The 20,047-nt window shown below is 38.8% G+C and overlaps 1 protein-coding gene across 5 annotated transcripts in view; it reads left to right on the top strand.

Annotated features, from left to right (window-relative positions):
* Positions 1-429: 429 nt before the first annotated feature.
* The window catches only part of NPHP3 (nephrocystin 3), a 49,863-nt gene continuing 30,245 nt past the window's right edge, over positions 430-20,047 (top strand). Inside the window, exons 1-10 of one of the 5 annotated variants that reach the window (XM_059162615.1) lie at positions 430-930; positions 2,922-3,047; positions 3,564-3,714; positions 6,161-6,313; positions 7,342-7,475; positions 8,897-9,057; positions 12,610-12,766; positions 14,866-14,940; positions 17,418-17,591; positions 19,723-19,826. In XM_059162615.1, coding sequence (XP_059018598.1) covers positions 535-930; positions 2,922-3,047; positions 3,564-3,714; positions 6,161-6,313; positions 7,342-7,475; positions 8,897-9,057; positions 12,610-12,766; positions 14,866-14,940; positions 17,418-17,591; positions 19,723-19,826 — 1,631 coding nt within the window. In that variant the 5' untranslated portion in view covers positions 430-534. The remainder of the gene's footprint in view (positions 931-2,921; positions 3,048-3,563; positions 3,715-6,160; positions 6,314-7,341; positions 7,476-8,896; positions 9,058-12,609; positions 12,767-14,865; positions 14,941-17,417; positions 17,592-19,722; positions 19,827-20,047) is intronic. The other 4 variants (XM_059162613.1, XM_059162614.1, XM_059162612.1 and 1 more) reach the window with 4 other exon arrangements.

Genomic DNA, 20,047 nt, shown 5'->3' with positions numbered 1-20,047 from the left:
GGCTGAGAAAATCCGCGCGCACGGTGGCCCCTACCCCAGAACGTAGAGCAGCCGCCCCACACACGCGACCGCCTCTTGCTAGCTCGGCCCCACCTCGCGGGGTCCATCCCGCCCCTCCCACCCTGAGCTCCGCGTCTCTTGCCGCTCGCCCCGCCCACCTTGCGCTCCGCCCCCCCACGGCGTAATACTGGTCCCACAGTACCACGCTGTCCCACCCCGCCTTCCTCGCGCTCTGTCCCGCCCCGTCGTCCTGCCCCGCCCCACCCATTCCGCCCCGCCTACCTTGTATTCTGTCCCTCCCCGTCTTGCTGCCCCGCCCCATCCATCCAACCCCGCCCACCTTGCGCTCTGTCCCGCCCCTTCCTGCCGCCCCGCCCGGCGTACCGCCCTGCCCGGTCCTGCTGCTTCAAATCATCCCGCTCGCCCCGCCCGCCCACCACGCTCCGCCCCTTCTTGCTGCCCCGCCCCGTCTCATTTGTAGCGGTCCGCCCCCTCCCGGTACCCCGCTGGCTAGAAGTGGCGGTCACCGGCGTAATGGGGACCGCCTCGTCGCTCGTGAGCCCCGCGGGCGGGGAGGTGATCGAGGACACTTACGGGGCGGGCGGCGGCGAGGCCTGCGAGATTCCGGTGGAGGTGAAGCCCAAGGCCCGCCTGCTGCGCAGCTCGTTCCGCCGTGGCGCTGCAGCGGCGGCGGCGGGGGCAGGGCCCGGGTCGCTGCCCCGCGGGGCGGGTGGCGGCGGGCTGCTGGGGGCTAGCTTTAAGTCTACCGGCTCGTCGGTGCCCGAGCTGGAATACGCAGCGGCTGAGTACGAGCGGCTGAAGAAGGAATACGAGATCTTCCGGGTCAGCAAGAATCAAGAGTTGTTGTCCATGGGCCGCCGCGAGGCCAAGCTGGACACGGAGAACAAGCGGCTGCGGGCCGAGCTGCAGGTAACGCCGGGCCTGGGTGTGCGGCTGGGGCAGCCGAGACGTGGAGAAGCTGAGAGTCGGAAAGACCAGCGCACACCCGCGCACTGCCGGGCTGGACTCTGGACGCCTGACTCAGTCCTTCTTCCATCCTGTCCCCTCTCCAAACCAAGTAGTTTTGGAAAGTTGAATAGAACCCGCTCTGCACTTTAATTTGAGGGGACATACTCTTGGTGTCTAAACTGATTCCTTGACTAACCCCGCCCCTCTTCTATTTCTGGTTCATTCATTCACACACCTTGAAGCAATTGGCCTGAAAGTGCCCTGAAGTAGCACATGCCAATCTGCAGGGGACTCCAGGGAAGTAGGTCAACCCAGAGCACACGGACGCACAAAGACTGTGGTGACATATGTCGACTTTCCCTAGGAGTTTTTTTGTTTTGTTTTGTTTTAAATATTTTATTTATTTATTTGAGAGAAAGATAGTGAGAGAGAGCATGAGCGAGGAGAAGGTCAGAGGGAGAAGCAGACTCCCCGTGGAGCTGGGAGCCTGATGCGGGACTCGATCCTGGGACTCCGGGATCATGACCTGAGCCGAAGGCAGTTGTCCAACCAACTGAGCCACTCAGGCGTCCCTCCCTAGGAGTTTTTAACTCCACTTCCCGCGCCCTCCCCCCTCTTAAATTTTACAGATCTCTCAGTTTCTTTGCGTGAAGCTTTTGAGTTTTAATGGTCTTGAAGTGAATTTTTATGGAAGCCTGATTTTCACCATTTTAACAAGCTGTGGTTGAAAACATTCCCTAGCCGAAATCAAATTCCCTTAATCCATTTGATTAATTTACTCAAAAAACAAGTATTGCGTGGGCTCCCTGTAGTAGATGTATTTTGACTCATCAAAATAGTATATAAAGCAAAAGATTGCTTTTCTATGACTTGTAAGACTTTGTGCCATCAGTTTTGGGCCTCTCCGAGGGTTGTGATTTTAGTGTTTTGTTTTTTTAAACTGTGGAAGAGACACTCCAGGTGTTCCTGGGCTCATCACAGTAGGAAATGAATAAATATCTCAGACTGATTTTTCTGATAGGAAGAGCCTTCTTCCTTCTAGACTGGGCATTCTAGTCACCCCCTTCCCCACTAGCTGTTCTATTATAAGCACTGTTATCTGGGAAGAACTTATCAGTAGTCTACCTTTTGTCTTAACCAGTTTTCTTACTGGTCAGTCTTGATGCATTTGCATGTGTAAAATGGACCTTTTGCATTTCAGGTACCTGATTTCATGCACCCAAGCCATTATCCAGCAGTCACTGCACTTTATGGGGATAAAAAAGAAGGCTGAATCAACCAGGGCTTAGAGCAGTTAAGGGCTGAAAAATGTCACAATATCGGGTTCTGCCTATTGCCTTATGTAGTAGTTTTGAAAGTTAAGTGAAAACCTCATTGCATTTTAATTTAAGGGGACATACTCTCTTGGGGCCTAAATTGATTTCTTAACTAACTTACCCCTTTTTTTATGTAGCCCTTTTGATTCTCACATACTAGACATTTAAAAAACTCTTCTGAATGTATTTAACCCATTTGGTCATTTAACGGAGGCCTTCAATTTATCTGGTACCAACAGGTCTCTGGGGATAGCAAAATGAAAAAGGCATGGAGCCAAGGACTGCATGGTCATGCAGAATTAATCATCCTTCAGGTTAAGCCCTGTAAATTATACTTTTTGTTCTGTTACAGACCGGAAAACTGAGGCATAGGAAGAATTTGGCACAGTATTTCAAAGAAAAAGTACTGATTTCCATTAAAAGTTCATTGTTGAAATATCATTATTTACTACAGTTCAAGTATATTTGCATTTTTTTATTCCATGTTTGAATAAAATGGCAATATGTAGTTCTTGATAATGTAAAATAGTAATTAGATTGTTACAGTTCTGGTATGTATATAGTATGGAGGTAGGATAATGTGAAATTTGGGAGGAATACTGTTTTTGTTAGAAGTAACAAGGTCTATTATTTCAGGCCCTTCAAAAAACTTACCAAAAAATACTTCGGGAAAAGGAAAGTGCTTTAGAAGCAAAATATCAAGCGATGGAGAGGGCAGCGACATTTGAACATGACAGAGACAAAGTGAAAAGGCAATTCAAGGTAAAGTCCTTACATTTTTACCCCCAAAGTGACATAGAATAAAAACAGCACATTTTAAAAGTTTATATGATGCTGTGTAAGTAAATACACGTGAATGATGTAGGCATCCTGAAGATTCTAAGAACCAGAGTAGAGCATTTTTGAGTGGACCTGGTAAACTTGAGATCACTTCAAGAAAAAGTAAAAAAAGAAATGAGCATTACAAATGGAATTTTGGGGGAAAAGGAAAGTATTTCCATATGGGGGGAAAGGCATTTGGAAATAGTTGGAGGTATTTTGTATGGGAAGGCATTACTGGCATCTAGTGCGAAGGGGACAAATTTGCTAAATATTAGCAGTGCACAAGAGAGCCCCATACCACAGAGAGGACTCCTGCCCAAATTCCAGTGGGTTCCAGTTACAAAAAAGATCAGGATCACATGAATATTGGTTTTATGAGTGAAACACTTTTCTGTTAAGTTGATGACACCTTTTGATGATGGAAAAGCTTTCAAAATTGATCTTTGTCTTTTAAAGATTTTTAGGGAGACCAAGGAAAATGAAATTCAGGACTTACTGAGAGCTAAGCGAGAGTTGGAAAGCAAACTTCAGAGGCTCCAGGCTCAGGGGATCCAAGTATTTGATCCTGGAGAATCTGATTCAGATGACAACTGTACAGATGTTACTGGTATATTTACTTCATTGTATAATATTTTGAGCCTTCAGTATAGGTATAATGATATCATACAGCCAACTCTGAATCTTTTTATAAGTTAAACTGGTTGCTCTTACAAATAGAGTTGCACTTTTCCCTCTTTCTCAGCTGTTGTAACAGCAATTTTCCCTAAAGTCCATGACACTGTTAGGGTGCTAGGTTTCCTTCTTTCTTGCTACTCTGCCAAACTCACCCCATAGCTTTTCTCTTTCTGATGCAAGACCGCTCCTCCAGGTCTCACCACGACATCTACATTTTAGCTAAGGGAAGAGGGAAGGGAATTCGTTCTTCTCCCTGAAAGCACAATACGAAAGGTATACAGATTACTCCCCAAACCCCATGGGCCAACGACAAGTAGGAAGACTGGAAAGTGTAAACATTAGTAGGAGAATGATGTATCCACCTAAAGTTTAAAATTCTGCTACTAAAAGAAGAAGGGGAGGATGGGTATTGGAGAACAGTTCATCATCTCTGTCACCTTGTTTTTCCACATATTGATACATTCTTTGCAACCATCCACTAGAATATCTGCATGATATTCCGCTGAGTGGCTTCTGGTAGTTTTGTAAGCGACTCAAAAAGTTTTTATTTTATAATTAAACATGTAAAATATGTTTTTTCTAGAAATAAAGAAAAGCCTGGAGTCCTGAAATGAAAGGGTCTACCATGTTCCAAGAAAATAATAATAAACTGTGATTGATATTGAAAAAATGAAAAAAATTCTATTATAAATGCAATGGAAAAATGCAGTTGCTCTCTCATTTATGGGAAACTGCGTTTTATTTTATTTATTTATTTTTGAGAGACATGTGAGTGGGGTTGGGGAGGAGAAGGGGAGTTATGTGTAGATGAGAGAGAGAGAATCTTAAGCAAGCACCATGCTCAGCAGGGAGCCCAACTCAAGGCTCCATCTCATGACCCTTAGATGATGATCTAAGCCAAAATCAAGAGTCCAGTGCTTAACAGACTGAGCCACCCAGGCGCCCCATGCATTTTATCTTATAAACTGATTTTGGACTAAAATATGGCAACTGATAATTGCCTCTTAATATGCATTTTAGAGCCACTGGGATCTGACCAGCATCCAAGGACTTTTATTACTAACTTTTAAGAGGAAAAAAAATGAAGTGATTCTTACTGGCTTTGAGGATGCTGTTCTGCCCCCACATTAACCATTAGTAATGGTTATTTCAGGGCTGACATATGTTAAAATGTACAGTGTTTCAAAACTATTATATTGTAATTGACTTGGCAAGTTAATAAGAACAAATTAATACTTCCTCCTAGGTCTTTCTTCATATTTTGATTTAAACCTGACGAAAGAATGCTTAAGGGAATATCCATCACTCATTTCACATTCAGAGACCTGCAAATAATAATCTTATTTTTGCCAGATATTGAGCCCATTACTAGTATAACTCATATTTAGTCAAGAATGCCATGTAGATATTCTGTCAAATGTAATTTATTTAAAAGAAAAAAAAAATCAAAGAGCTCCTGGGTGTCTCAGTCTGTTAAGCATCTGACTGTTGATTTCAGCTCAGGTCATTATCTCAGGGTCCTGGGATCAAGCGCCATCCATGTAGGGCTCCGTGCTCAGCAGGAAGTCTGTCTCTCTCTCTCTCTCTCTCTCGCACTCAAATAAATAAATAATAAACCTTTTTTTAAAAAATCAAGATGTTCAAAAGTACCTATTGATTAATACATTAATTTTGTTACTCTCGGAGGTTAAGGAAGATGTACTTTTTACATCCTTAGCTTACATCCTAATGAATTACTAATCTTAATTACAGGTGTGCAAGAACTGGTCTTCCTTTGAAATTCTCTCCTTCCAATTTTATACTGACACCTAAACCATAATGTTAGAAATGTTGTTTAAAATTTTTGTATAGGGACATTTTTAACTGACTCTGTTGTTACAATTACTTTGATTATTATGATTATTATATTCTTTATTCATTTCCTCTTTCTCTTTTTAATCCCCTCTTTGACTTGGAGATGCTAACCAGAATTATGTTACCCAGTACCTTAGAACTTGCCAGAAGTTGGTGACAGAGTACTTTCAAAATTATTAAAGATTGAATATTTGTTGTATTTATAATATTATAGAATTTTTTTTTAATTAGAAATCCTGTTTAGGGACGCCTGGGTGGCTCAGTTGGTTAAGCAGCTGCCTTCGGCTCAGGTCATGATCCCAGCGTCCTGGGATCGAGTCCCATATCGGGCTCCTTGCTCCGCAGGGAGCCTGCTTCTCCGTCTAACTCTGCCTTCCACTCTGTCTGCCTGTGCTCGCTCTCGCTCGATCTCTCTGACAAATAAATAAAATCTTTAAAAAAAAAAAAAAAAGATTTAAGAAATCCTGTTTAGTATGTGTGATAACTTTTTGAACATTCAGTAATGAAATCTCTTGGATTTATAGCTGCTGGAACCCAGTGTGAATACTGGACTGGAGGAGCCTTGGGAAGTGAACCTTCCATAGGGAGTATGATCCAGCTTCAGCAGTCCTTCAGGGGCCCTGAGTTTGCCCATAGTTCCATAGATGTGGAAGGACCCTTTGCAAATGTCAACAGAGGTAACACATGCCATTTGCCAATTACCATGGTAGTGACTGTTCAGGTCCTATAATCTTGTGTGTGCTGGCAGAAAGACCCTTCAGCAGGGCAGATTTTTATTCTGGGTGTCTTCCACTGCCAAAACAGCATGTACTGGTGCTGTCACTGACCAGGGCTGATTAACTTATATGATTCCCATCAGGATCAGATGGTGCTCCACAGCCAGACTGGCCCACCATGTTCCAGAAACTTAGCTTCTGGTCTGAATTCCAGGTGTTGCAGTTGATCTGTGAGAATCGAATGTAGATTAACTGAAAAGCAGTAGCTTTTGGTCTTTTCCTCCATGTCTTTGATGCTGTTAAAGATGGGAGAAGGTTGCAGAATGGAATATAAAACCTCAGTTATGCATTGTAGTATCCTTAGTCAAAGGAATATTTTTATTATTTTTATGTAATTTGGTGTCCAAAACAGTAGTAAGGTCTATTCAGAATTTCAATACCAGTGCAGATCTGTGTGTTGTAAGTAGCTCCACTCTTTTTTCTTAAAACTACAAAATTGTCTGTTAACGACATGAAAATTTTTAATTATGCCTTTTGAATTAGCCAGGTATGTCTTAAAATGTTCTTTCTCACTAAATAGCATTACATTTTATGCCGTTCTTAAAGTTTCTTTTTGACTTTATATATCTCAAGAATAATAAGTAGGTAAAACTACAGGCCAGCCTGGGAATGTAGGCTCTCCCAAAGTTGCAAACTCATTGAACAGCTCATGTAACATAGGTTCATGTTATCTGACTGGAACCAGTGGTACCCCAGGAGGGACCACTGGCAACATTGATTGCTTTATTCCCAAGGATAGAATTTGAGGTTAGAGAACTGTTTGCCTTCTAATATGTCATTCCAGAAACTGTCAGTATTCATGAGTGAGATCAGATTCCATTCTACCTTGTCTGTTGTGTTTTTTCAGACTTTAAAAAAAAAAATCATCTTGTCAAATGTTTTTCTAGTAATTTTTTTTTTCATGAACTTAAGATTAATTTTATTTTCAGATGACTGGGATGTTGCTGTAGCTAGTTTATTACAAGTTACTCCCTTGTTTTCACACTCTCTCTGGAGTAACGCTGTCAGATGTTACCTCATTTATACAGATGAAACCCAGCCTGAAATGGACCTTTTCCTTAAGGTGAGGATGTTTATAAATTCTGAGTTCACTGATTTAAAATATAAGTCAGTATTGTGTCCTATTTATGATACTATTACATCTAAACCACGTAGTTTACTACCTACCAGATGATATCTTAAAGAACCGGAGTAACTTAGAGCTTTTCTTTAGAGAAAATCTTGCTCAGTATTACCAGTGTATTCAAATTAAGTCCTTGGAATGCTATGCTTTTGAATGCTTTATTACTTGTTCTTCACAGTGTTTAAGACACATGTTGATAGTGCCTGCCTTAGTTAATATCTGTCAGCTCTAGGATTGAATCTGTTTCAGGTTATAGCAAAATTTAATCCTTATCATGGTTTTTAATTTTTCAAGGCAGCCATTGGAGTTAACCTGAGGCAGACGTTGGCATACAACAGCCTGTGGGCCAGGCCTGGCCTGCAGCTCATTTTTGCATGACCCAGAGCTAAAATTGCTTTTTACCTTTTCAAGTGGTTGGGCAAAAATCCAAAGAAGAATGTTTATGACGTGTGAAAATTGTATTAAATTCAAATTTTAGTGTCTGTAAATAAAGTTTTATTAGAACACAAGTAGGCTTATTTACATACTGTCTATGGCTGCTTCACACTACAAGGGCAGAATAAATTACAGCAGCGACCTCTACGAAAACATCCAAGTTGTTCAACTGTTACTAAATTGTAAGAATATTTGCCTTCTACAGAAAAAGTTTGCCAACTACCGTTCTGACTGCATTTGAAATACATCTGCATGTCACATGCGATACCTGCTATATTAACATTCACCAGAGTATTGAGTAAGGAACTCATTTAGTGCTCCTTTTTGATATTATTCAGTTTTGGTAAAAAGATAAAATATTTTGAAAACCAAAGTTTCTACTCACTAATTGAATACAGGTTATTACCAAACTGCAAACTGATGGTAAGGGAATTCCTCATACTTTGCATAATAATAAGTCATCATTACTTAGTAAGCTAATTTGTTATAGACCAAATAGTTTTCATTTATACCTGTTTGCTTTAATGATCTAATATATCATGGTTGGCAGTTTACTATGTAGATTCATGGATACTCTTTGTAACAATAAAGCAGAAATCATTTATTATAATAATAAATACCAAAGGAAAATAGCCCAATACTTTTCTTCACTGGTTTAGGTTTTATTATGAAATAAATCATTTTCTGAACTAGAAAATAGCCAAGTTACTATGCTCTTATTTTTGTTTTAAAGGAACCTTGCCTTTCCCTTAAAGATTTTCGTAAAATATGATTATTTTTTTAAATTTTAAATTAAAAAATACACAACATAAGCTATTCTAAAACGTGCTTTCTTAAGTAGTATGAAGCCGACTTGACCTTTAGTTAAATAAGCTGGCCTTTTATTATGTTTTCATTTCTTTTGTTTTGTTTTAATTTCTTTTTAGGACTATTCACCTAAACTTAAAAGAATGTGTGAGACAATGGGATATTTTTTCCATGCTATATATTTTCCAATAGATATTGAAAATCAATACCATGCTGTAAGAAAATGGGAAATTGAGAAGAGTTCATTAGTTATTTTATTTATTCATTTAACTTTACCAAGGTAAGCTGAAAATTGCCACTTATTAGGAGAGTTATAAATAGAATTGAGATTACGAAATGAACTTCAAAGAGAAGTCATAATTGCATTCTTTTAATCAAAAACATCCACAAAATTCAGTAAACTTTTTGAGTTTTCATACTTAAAGAATTAAAATTTTTACACTGTTTGAGTTGTTTAATAGGTCATAAAGTTAACATTTTTTTTTTTTAAAGATTTTATTTATTTGTCAGAGAGAGAGAGAGAACGCGCAAGCACAGGCAGAGAGAGTGGCAGGCAGAGTCAGAAGGAGAAGCAGGCTCCCCGAGGAGCAAGGAGCCCGATGTGGGACTCGATCCCAGGACGCTGGGATCATGACCTGAGCCGAAGGCAGCTGCTTAACCAACTGAGCCACCCAGGCATCCCTAAAGTTAACATTATTAAAGTAAAGATCATTTTAATCAAGGATAACAAACTATGGCTCTCAGGCCAAATCCAGTCAGAATCTGCTTTTATAAATAAAATTTTATTAGACTATAGCTATATTCATTTATTTATGTATTTCTACAGCTGCTTTCACACCACAACAATAGAATTAAATACTGTAGTTACAACAGAGACTGTGTGTAGCCCACAAAGCCTAAAGTATATGCTCTCTGGCCATAACAGAACAAGTTGGCAACTCCTGTTTTCAATAATCAGCATTCACCTTCATTATTTGCTTTCTTCAAATACAAATTGAGAGCTACTTGAACACTTGTAAAAATGTTAAATCCAAATTTTTAATTCTCTGAGGAGTTTACCGGTAATTCCAGTAAAGTGAGCAATTTTCTTATAATGTGGATATAATTATGCCACTGAGTCTAGTCTGCAAATAAAGTTTTTTTTTTAACCAACTAGATACATAGATAGAAGACAAAATACATTTAATAAGAGGTTAAGTTTTCTTTCTTCATTTACTGTCTGATTGGCTTTAACCCTTCCAAGGCATTTTTGTCTTTATTGAGGACCAGCTCTGACCTCACCTGTGTACAGAAGTACGTGGAGCCCTAGGCTTTACCAGAGACCCTGCAGTGTAATCCATCATCAATCCTTGAGACTACCTGGGGGCCAGGGAACCACCTGGTCAATGAACCTTAACCCAAAACCAAGTTTAGGATTTTTTCCACTTGGTTGCCTTTAGTTGGAGTTCTTTTCCTCCCTTACCTCTTTTCTTTTCTTGTTTTTTCTTTTATATTTATCAAGGAGATATTCTGTTTTATTTAATGTCTGGGTAGTGTTTTATCTCAGGTGGTAATAGATGTCATTTGTTGTTTTCCTGATTAATTCTTTAATCCTTAAAACCGTCTTGTTTTTTATCTTTTATCCATATTTAGTTAATAAAATATTGTACATTATTTTTAAACTTTTAACATTTATTTTCCTCATCTTAAATTCCTCTTAATCTTTTATCTGCCATTTCTTTCATATTTAATTACTTTCCTGGGCAGATTTCAATTTGTCTTCTTCACCTAAAATTATATTTATTTTATATTTTTAAAACTTTACTCTTCTTAAAGAGTAAGAATTTTAATTTCTAGGGCTGCCTGGGTGACACAGTTAAAGGTCTGACTCTTGGTTTTGGCTCAGGTCATGATCTCAAGGTCCTGGGATCCAGCCCCGTGCAGGGCTCCATGCTCAGAATGGAGTCTCCTTAAGACTCTCCCTCTCCCTCTGTACCTGCTCTCTCTGTCTCTCAGTCTCTCCAATAAATAAATAAATTTTTTAAAAAAATTAATTTCTAAAATTTTAACTATTTCTTCACCTCTACTTTGCCTTTATTTTGCTTTAATTTTTCTTATCCCATTTGCTGATTATTTTGTTTCCATAACGTTTATTAACTGGCTGTCAAGAAGCATGGCAGTAATGGTGGGCTTCACACCATAAACAGAGGCTGCTAGAGCTTTTATTTCTCTCAGGTTGTTCCTTCATCTCTCATGATGATTTCCCTATTCTTCTCAAAAGATGAATCTGGGAACATGTCCCCTGAGCAGTACACAGTCATCTTATCTACTTCTCTCCCACCAAAGACTTTGAACCAAATTCCACATAATCTCAGATTTCATCTGAGCTCCACAAGTCAATTCTGTAGGGAGTCATTTTAAAATAGGAACTTGTGCCCAAACAGATGCCCATTCTTTGGTATTCATATGGCCACAAACTTCTCTCCCAAAGCAATAACAAAAGAACTGTTAAAATACAAAAATTATATAGAGCATGGTCAGAATGAATTGTAACAAGGGAAAAATATCTGTGGCTTGGATTGATTGGATTGGCACAAAGTTATATAATAGAATATTATGCTGTTTTGTATTGGGTCTATATTTTAATATATTATGTAAATTCTGAATCATGTCATAGCTCTCCTCTGCATACACACACCAATTTGTGTATCTAGACAGACATCATTTAATGCTTTTTAGAGGAATTGGTTGCAATTTTCCTTGCAGTATAGAAAACACTGGCAGATTCTTCCAAGATTATTCCAGAATTTAAATTATACTGAAAACTGTTGTTATGGTGGCCTGTAGCAAAGTTAGAAATTTTTTTAAAGATTTTTTATTTACTTGAGACAAAGAGAGAGAGACCACAAGCAGGAGGGAGAGACAGAGGGAGAGGGAGAAGCAGACTCCCCACAGAGCTAGGAACCCAACGTGGGGCTTGATCCTAGGGTCATGATCTGAGCCGAAGGCAGAGACTTCACCAACTGAACCACCCTGGTACCCCAAAAGTTAGAATTTTTTTTAACCTTGTACCTCAGTTAAGATTTTTACTAGCCACCTGACCTCCCCCATCTGCTTCTGGATCTTTCTCATACTGTATTTTGAGTATAAAGATTCAGGTCTGGGGCGCCTGGGTGGCTCAGTGGGTTAAAGCCTCTGCCTTCAGCTCAGGCCATGATCTCAGGGTCCTGGGATCGAGCCCCACATCGGGCTCTCTGCTCTGCAGGGAGCCTGCTTCCTCCCCTCTCTCTCTGCCTGCCTCTCTGCCTACTTGTGATCTCTATCTGTCAAATAAATAAATAAAATCTTAAAAAAAAAGATTCAGGTCATTTAAGTCATTTATTGGATGAGAAAGGCTAAAGGACTAGAGAAGAGAAAAATCTTGAAGCATTGGGGTTCACAATATTTGTATCTTAATTTGGAAATTATATATTTGTAAGTGGAATTAGGTTTCCATTTAATCATAGTCTCATATGTCTGGTCCATTACTTTGAGCCATGTTTACAATATTTTTGAGAGTTTTCATCTTGTTGCTAGATATAAAAACTTAAAGTTCTGTATGCTTTAAAACTCAATTTAATGCAGATCTTATTGTACCCGTTCTCACTGTCTAGTAATAAACACATCGTATTTTTGTGACTAAGCTGCAACAGAGCTATGAGACATCCACTTTTGGAAAGCTGCTCTTGTTCAGTCCCTGGACTGCTTCTGGCCCCTTGTTATCCCTGTAAAGTCCCATTATTGACACTTAGGTTGACTGACAGTTTGCTGCCCTAGTGCAGTGTAGCACAAGAAATACTGATTTCCGATCTAGCCTTTTACTGGAAGACTGTGAAGAAGCTTTTCTGAAAAACCCTGAAGGCAAACCACGATTAATTTATCATCGCTTGGAGGATGGGAAAGTCAGTTCCGACTCCGTCCAGCAATTGATTGATCAAGTTTCTAGCCTGAACAAGACCAACAAAGCCAAGGTAAAATTCCTAAGGTTATTTTTTTTAAGAACTTGATTGGCTAAGGGAAGTATTAGAATAAAGGCCATGAGGTAGGAGTGAGTGAGGGGAGATAAATAGGATAGTTAACTGGGAGCCAAGGGTAAAGAACCCTGGAGACCATTTTAGAAATCTTGGTGGGGTTTTTTTGGGGTTTTGTTTTGTTTTGTTTTTTGGTTTTGTTTTGTTTTTTTTTTTGGAATGAGATGGGTTTTTTTACTTGGAGTGAGATGGTTTTTTTACTTGGAGTTTTTTTTTTTTAACTTGAGTCATTGGAAAATGTTAAGCAGCAACAGAAGAAATGCCATTCTGGGAAGGAGTTCTTTTTTTAAAAAAATTAACATATAATGTATTATTAGCCCCAGGGGCTGACAAGGAGTTCTTACGCTGCTGTGTTGAGAATTGATTGGTTTGGAGGTAGGGGAGGAGAGCTCCTGTAGTCATCAGGTGAGAGATGCTGGTGGCTTGGGTCAGGGTGGTGGTAGAGAAAGTGGTGAAAAACAGGAAATCTGGATAAATCTGGATAAATCAAATAAATCTGGATCAATCAAATCAGATTTTTTTCTGTTCCTTTTTTTCCCTAAGTATGGAGTTCTTTTGTCTACTGTTGACCAAGGATCAATGTAAGGAAGAACCTTTTTATAGTAACCTTTGCTAAGAGCATGGGGAAAAACAAAACTGTAATGATGAATGTGAGAGATTTGATCATTCCTAGATGCATGGTGGCATAATTTTTAGAACAGAGTTGTAGGCTTTGCCTTACTGCACACTGAGATTACTTGAAAATGCTTACTGTTAATGTTAAGAATACAGTTGAGAGGTACCTGGCTGGCTCAGTCAGAAGAGCATGCAACTCTTGATCTCAGGATTGTGAGTTCAAGCCCCATGTTGGGTGAAGAGACTACTTAAAAATAAAATCTTTAAAAAAAAAAAAATACAGTTGAAAATAACTCAGATTTTGACATTGTTTTTATTTCTCTGTGCTCATTTAGGAAATAAGATCAGATATGAATACAAACATTTTTTATACATCATTTAGTATTGAAAAGCTTAAGACCAGTATAACTTTAAAAAACCTAACACAAAAAAGTACACCTTTTTTATAATCTCCAGAACCATTAATTCTCTGCTTTAATTGTTTTAGTATGAGCCTAGTCCATAGACCCCAAGAGGAAAGAAACTGATTCTCTTTTCTGATCTTTATTCTATTTATAAATGTCTTTTAAAAATTAAAACACTAGAAGGATGAATTTATTTTATAGAAATAGTAAAATAAGATGTATCATGATTACAAACGTAAATGCAGGATGAACTTATTCTGGTTCACTTGATGTGCTTCATAAAACCATTGCCTTACTCTATCAAATACTAATCACTTAGCAATGTACATGTTCTCTACACGTAGGACATTCTTCTTTCAGCAAACTTAGATTACTGGTTTTTTTCTTTTTAAAGATTTTTTTTTTTTAATGTATTTGACAGAGAGAGAGGGAGAGATCACAAGCAGGCAGACGGGGAGGGGGAAGCAGGCTCCCTGCAGAGCAGAGAGCCTGATGCGGGGCTTGATCCCAGGACACTGAGATCATGATCCAAGCCGAAAGCAGAGGCCCAACACACTGAGCCATCCAGGAGCCCCAGAGGATTACTGTTTTATGTAACCAAGTACCATTTTGCTCTTTTGTTTTGTAGAATTATAGCCTTACTCTCATAAAAATTGATTTTGATGTATTTTGAAGATTATATATATTGAGTGGCATGGAAGTACATAAGACAATTTGGATACCATAAGAAAAAAGTATACTTTTTGTTTTATTGTGACATTGTTCTCATTGTTCATGATAAATCCCTCCTGATACCTCAAACAAGTTACATAACGTGCTTCTGTTTCCTTCTCTGTGAAATGGATAATAATAATAATAATAATAATAGTGTCTCCCTCATAGGCTTGTTGTGAGGACAAATGAGCCAATAGTGTAAAGCACTTAGAATAATCCCTGATACATAAATTCTGTAGAAGTATTTACCCCCTCCTGTTACTATTGTTTTCTTCATGTTTTTGTCAAACTTCTTTCTTTTTCCAGATCATTGATCACTCTGGAGATGCTACAGAAGGAGTATATAAAACTTATATTTATGTGGAAAAGATTATTAAGCAGGTAAATATGCATTCTTTGTAAGATGTCATCTGATATACTCTAAGGGGGCGCCTGGCTGGCTCAGTCGGTAGAGCACGAAATCCTCAATCTTGGTCGTGAGTTCAAGCCCCATGTTGGGCATAGAACCAACTTAAAAAAAAGAATTCTAAAACTCTTATCCATCAAGTTGGGTGTTCCAGTAAAAACAACTTCCTAGTTTTTTTTAAAAGAATACTTGGGGAGAGAGTGCCATTGTTTCTGGTGGTTGTCTATCCTGTGATATTAGTAGTATTAGTAGTACCATATCTCTTTATCTGTCATATATCTCACAAAGCTATTTGATGCCTCACCACCAGGTTAAATGTAAAATAGATTACAAAAGTGCTAGATAAAAGGTATAAGTATTTGAGGGCAAATGTTTATCTTATTAATAGAGTCTCCTCAGGTTTTGTATGCACCTTGAATTTTTATAAAGTAGAAAGATCCCTGGGCCGCCTGGGTGGCTCAGTAGTTGAGCATCTGCCTTTGGTTCAGGTCATGATCCCAGGGTCCTGGGATCCATTTTGGGCTCCCTGCTCAGTGGATTGTCTTCTTCTCCCTCTCCTTCTGTTGTTCCCTCTGCTTGTTCTTTCTCACTCTCTCTCTGTCAAATAAATAAATGAAATCTTTATGAAAAAACAAAAATACCTTTTCAGGGGTGTCTGGGTGTCTTAGTTGGTTGAGCATCCATTTCAGCTCAGGTCATAATCTCAGGGTCATGAGACTGAGCCCCACGTAGGGCTCTGCTGGGCATGGAGCCTGCTTAAGATTCTCTCTCTCCCTCTCCCTCTGCCCCTCCTCCCCAACCCACACCCCACCCAGCCCTTTTCACATGCACAGTCTCTCTCAAAAAAAAAAAAAAAAAAATCCTTTTCAAATTTATCTACTACACCATTCTTATAATAGAGGGGGTGAAAGCATACCTCAATGGGTCAGAGGTTATAGGTCATAGACAGTATCTCAAGCTGAAAGTTTCTACAACATCTCATGTATTATCTTGTAAATTTATGTGAGTTATATATTCTACTTAATGCTATACTTGTGCTTAATGTAAAAAATCATTTTAAATTATATACTATCAAATTCTAATAATGATAAGAAAAAGAACCCACCCCTACCTTAAAAGTAAAATGGGCACAGTGGCAAGAGGTACCAGAGTTAGCCTGCTGTTGCCTGCGCCTGCTGATCCATCCTCCAGGGTGCCAGGGATTCTACTTGAGTTAGGGATTAGATTACTTTTTCTAATTAAGGTGTATTACAAGTATGAGATTTGTTATCAGAGAAAAAGAATGAGCCCCAAAACATAATGATATGACTTCTGGGCAACACATTTTGTATACTGTTTTTTAATTTTTAATATAAAATTCAATTTTTAATATAAAAATTGATATGAGTTTTGATCTTCTAAATAAGTTGTGAATTTTAGGATCCTAGTAAATAGAATTAACTGAGCAGAATAAATGGTAGCAAGTGAGAGTGGACATATTTGCTGTCTTTACTGCTTGAAGAACAATGTATTTTCAGTGATATAAAGACTAGATATCATGACACAAATATTTTATATCAAGAAACTCCATCTTAGTAATTAAAATCTTATAAAAATATAATGCAGCATATTTCTTAGGTATTAGCACAGTCTTTAAAATTATTCTCCAACCAGATATAAGCAAATACATTGTGTAACATTTTTCAGAAAACAGATCCCCAAGAGTCAAATGGCCCTCTGTTTTTATCTTACAGTTGTTTTTGTTGGTTTGTTTGTTTTAATGTAAGCCCTATGCCCAGCATAAGGCTTGAACCTAGGATGCCAAGATCAAGAGTCACATACTCTACTGACTAAGCCAGCCAGGTGCCCTAATCGCACCTCTGTTTTGTTTTGTTTTGTTTTTAAGATTTTATTTATTTATTTGACACAGAGAGAGAGAGATTACAAGTAGGCAGAGAGGCAGGCAGAGAGAGAGGGGGAACCAGGCTCCCCACGGAGCAGAGAGCCCAATGCGGGGCTCCATCCCATGATCCTGAGATCATGACCAGAGCTGAAGGTAGAGGCTTTACCCCATTGAGCCACCGAGGCGCCCCATGTACCTCTATTTTTAATGAAAGTTTTTTATTAAGAGTTTGGGGGGGTTTTCGTGTTTGTCATTTTAATACTTATTTCTAAACTGGTGTTTTTTATAGTTTTAAATGTATTCTTGAGGTCATGTTCAACAATTCATTAGTTATATATAACACCCTGTGTTCATCACAGCACGTGCCAACTAATGATGTACTATATGTTGGCTAACTATTAATAATAAAAAATTAATAAATAAAATCATTCATGTAGGTCCCATTCAAAGGTCATAGGTTTGGACTTGCCCTCCAGCATAGGTGAAACCCACCTTAGGCCTGTGTGCTCACACTGCTACGAGGTGTTTCCACTCTTTATTCATTGTTGTGTGCTTGCTCTTGGTGTTCAGGACATCCTGGGCTTTGAGAACACAGACCTGGAGACTAAGGATTTGGGCAGTGAAGATTCTGTTCCAGAAGAAGATGATTTTGGTGATGTTCTGTGGGACATACATGATGAACAAGAGCAAATGGAAACTTTCCAACAGGCTTCAAATTCAGCCCATGAGCTGGGATTCGAGAAAGTAAGCATTTGGAGTTATCGTTCCGACAAACGTCAGTCGCCACTTAAGGCTGTTTTGTGATTATGGTTTTACCTAAACATAGTCAAGGTTAATAAGTGTATTAGTGTTTGTCCTCGTGGTGTGATTATTCATGTTGAGACATGTGCTTAACTTTGTATCATATGAAAGATAAGTGAGATTCAATTACATTTTTGAACATCAAACATTTGTAGTTAAGATTAGGATATTAGGATATATTAACCACATGTTCTCTATCACCTGCAGTGATAGGGTAACTAAGAAATTTGATAAAAATCATGAGACTATCTATTCTTCCAGAGCTTGGAGGACTCAAAATATCAAACATTCAGAAAATACCACAGTAATTAATGCAATAGGCTGATCAGTTCATCAGCATCCTTAAATATCTAAACAAATTAACAGAATTTAAAGTGCACAAAGAATCTGTGTCAAAGTTCAAAGAATGATTAATATTTAAAAATTAATGTAAGAACAAATTTTTCTTTTATTTTTTAAGATTTTGTTTGTTTATTTTGAGAGAGAGTGAGCAACATGAATGGGGGGGCAGAGGTGGAGGGAAAGGAAGAAGCAGACTCCCCACAGAGCAGGGAGCCAGGAGCCCAATGCGGGGCTTGATCCCAGGACCCCAAGATTATAACCTAAGCCAAAGGCAGACGCTTAACTGACTGAGCCACCCAGGTGCTCCAACAACAAGTGTTTTAAAGAATATTATCATAGCTGTCAGTAACAGTAATTTCATAGAAATTTTATAATTTAGGTTGTCTCTGTTTATATCCTGGTTCTACCATTTGCTAATTCTGGATTTTGACCATTACTTAGCTCTGAACTTTGACTTCCTTGTCTATAAAATGAGATTGACTACTTTACCCACCTGGCAGTGTTGTTGGGAGAACTAAAGCAAATAAAACACATCAACCCCTTAGCACAGTACCCAGCACATGATAAATGTAAATTGTTTCTATTTTGTAAGAGAGGCATTGTTATCCTTGTTTCATAAATAAAGAACCTAAAAGCACACATGGAGTAGATTACAGATCTGGGATTTAAACCTAGGTCTTCTGACTCTTAATCCTATGTCTTTCTTCTGTGGCAAATGGTCTTAACTCAGGAACCTTGGGTCTATAAATGGGCTTTATATGGGACCATGAATTTATAAATTCCTAAATCAATAAAGTCCTTTGCTTTCTGAGAAACACCATTGCTATCAGAATAATTTGAGTTCCTGAGGAATATATTCTATGTATATATTGGCAAACAGAAAATTTAATTGAAAAACTATACCAAATAATTATTTATTGTAGCTATTGGAAATTTCTGCTACCCTAATGCTAGGCACAAACTACTTATTACAAATTCTTTAAATTCCTTATTAGCTGTCATTTAGAGCCCTGGCATACTTAATGAACATCTCAAGCCCCAAGATAACTTTGCCAACTCCCTAATAAGTACTGAGGTATTTTGCTTTCCTGAGTGTGTTCTTTTCATCTCTAAACCCGTTTCTTAATGTCTGGGGAAAGCCTGAGAACTCACTCAATTTCAGAAAGCTCTCAGGGAGCCGGTCCTAAGCTGATTCTCTGCCTCAGGTTGGGATACTGAGATAAAGCGCCCAGACAAAACCAGTTCTTGTTTGGACTGATACTCAGAAATCCCTGGAAAGTGAGGTGGTGTCCAGGACAGGTACTCTTCTGCCCAGGAGAATGAGGCTGCCTGCCGGCACCCTCAAAGCCTTCTACTGTACTTTTCTGTGATTTAGGGGATGCAGGGGAATACAGTGGCCTCCCTGTAGCATTCTACAAAATCCGAATGTTGTAAAACCCAAGGGGGATCTCAAGTGTTGTCTCTCAACCATTAATTTACAGCAGGGCTATATGTAGAAGAAATTGGGGCTTACTCTTAGTTTACCACTTTGGGCACATTTAACCAGCTATTAAAAAAAAGCAGTCATGAGGAGGCTGTTGACTAAAAGTAGATTTCATTTTCTCACACAGCTTTTCGCTAATGATTTCAGAGGGTAGTCAGAAATTGACTCTAGAATTCTCCGAGGCGTGTGCTTCCTCACAATTTAATTTATTTAATTAAATGAATTTTAAAAATTCATTTTTCTTTCTAGTATTACCAGCGCCTTAACGATCTAGTGGCGGCACCAGCACCAATTCCACCCCTTCTTGTATCTGGAGGACCAGGTTCCGGAAAGTCCCTTCTCTTATCAAAGTGGTATGACACAGTGCAATTAAGTTGTTGTTACCATTGTCATCATTTGACTCATTGACCATATTCGACAAAATATGTTATTGCCTGTCTGCCTTCCTGCACAGCCTGTACTAAACATTGAGAAAGCAATAAAGATATAAAATAATAGAGTCATGCCCTGAACTATATACAATTTGAATATTAGGATACAGGATGAGAAAGGAATAGAAAATAGGGCCATTTGT

The sequence above is a fragment of the Mustela lutreola genome, chromosome 2, assembly GCF_030435805.1.
Source record: "Mustela lutreola isolate mMusLut2 chromosome 2, mMusLut2.pri, whole genome shotgun sequence".
Classification (NCBI taxonomy): Eukaryota; Metazoa; Chordata; class Mammalia; order Carnivora; family Mustelidae; genus Mustela; species Mustela lutreola.
Note: the sequence above shows the minus strand (reverse complement) of the source record. Positions and strands in the feature narration are given on the sequence as shown.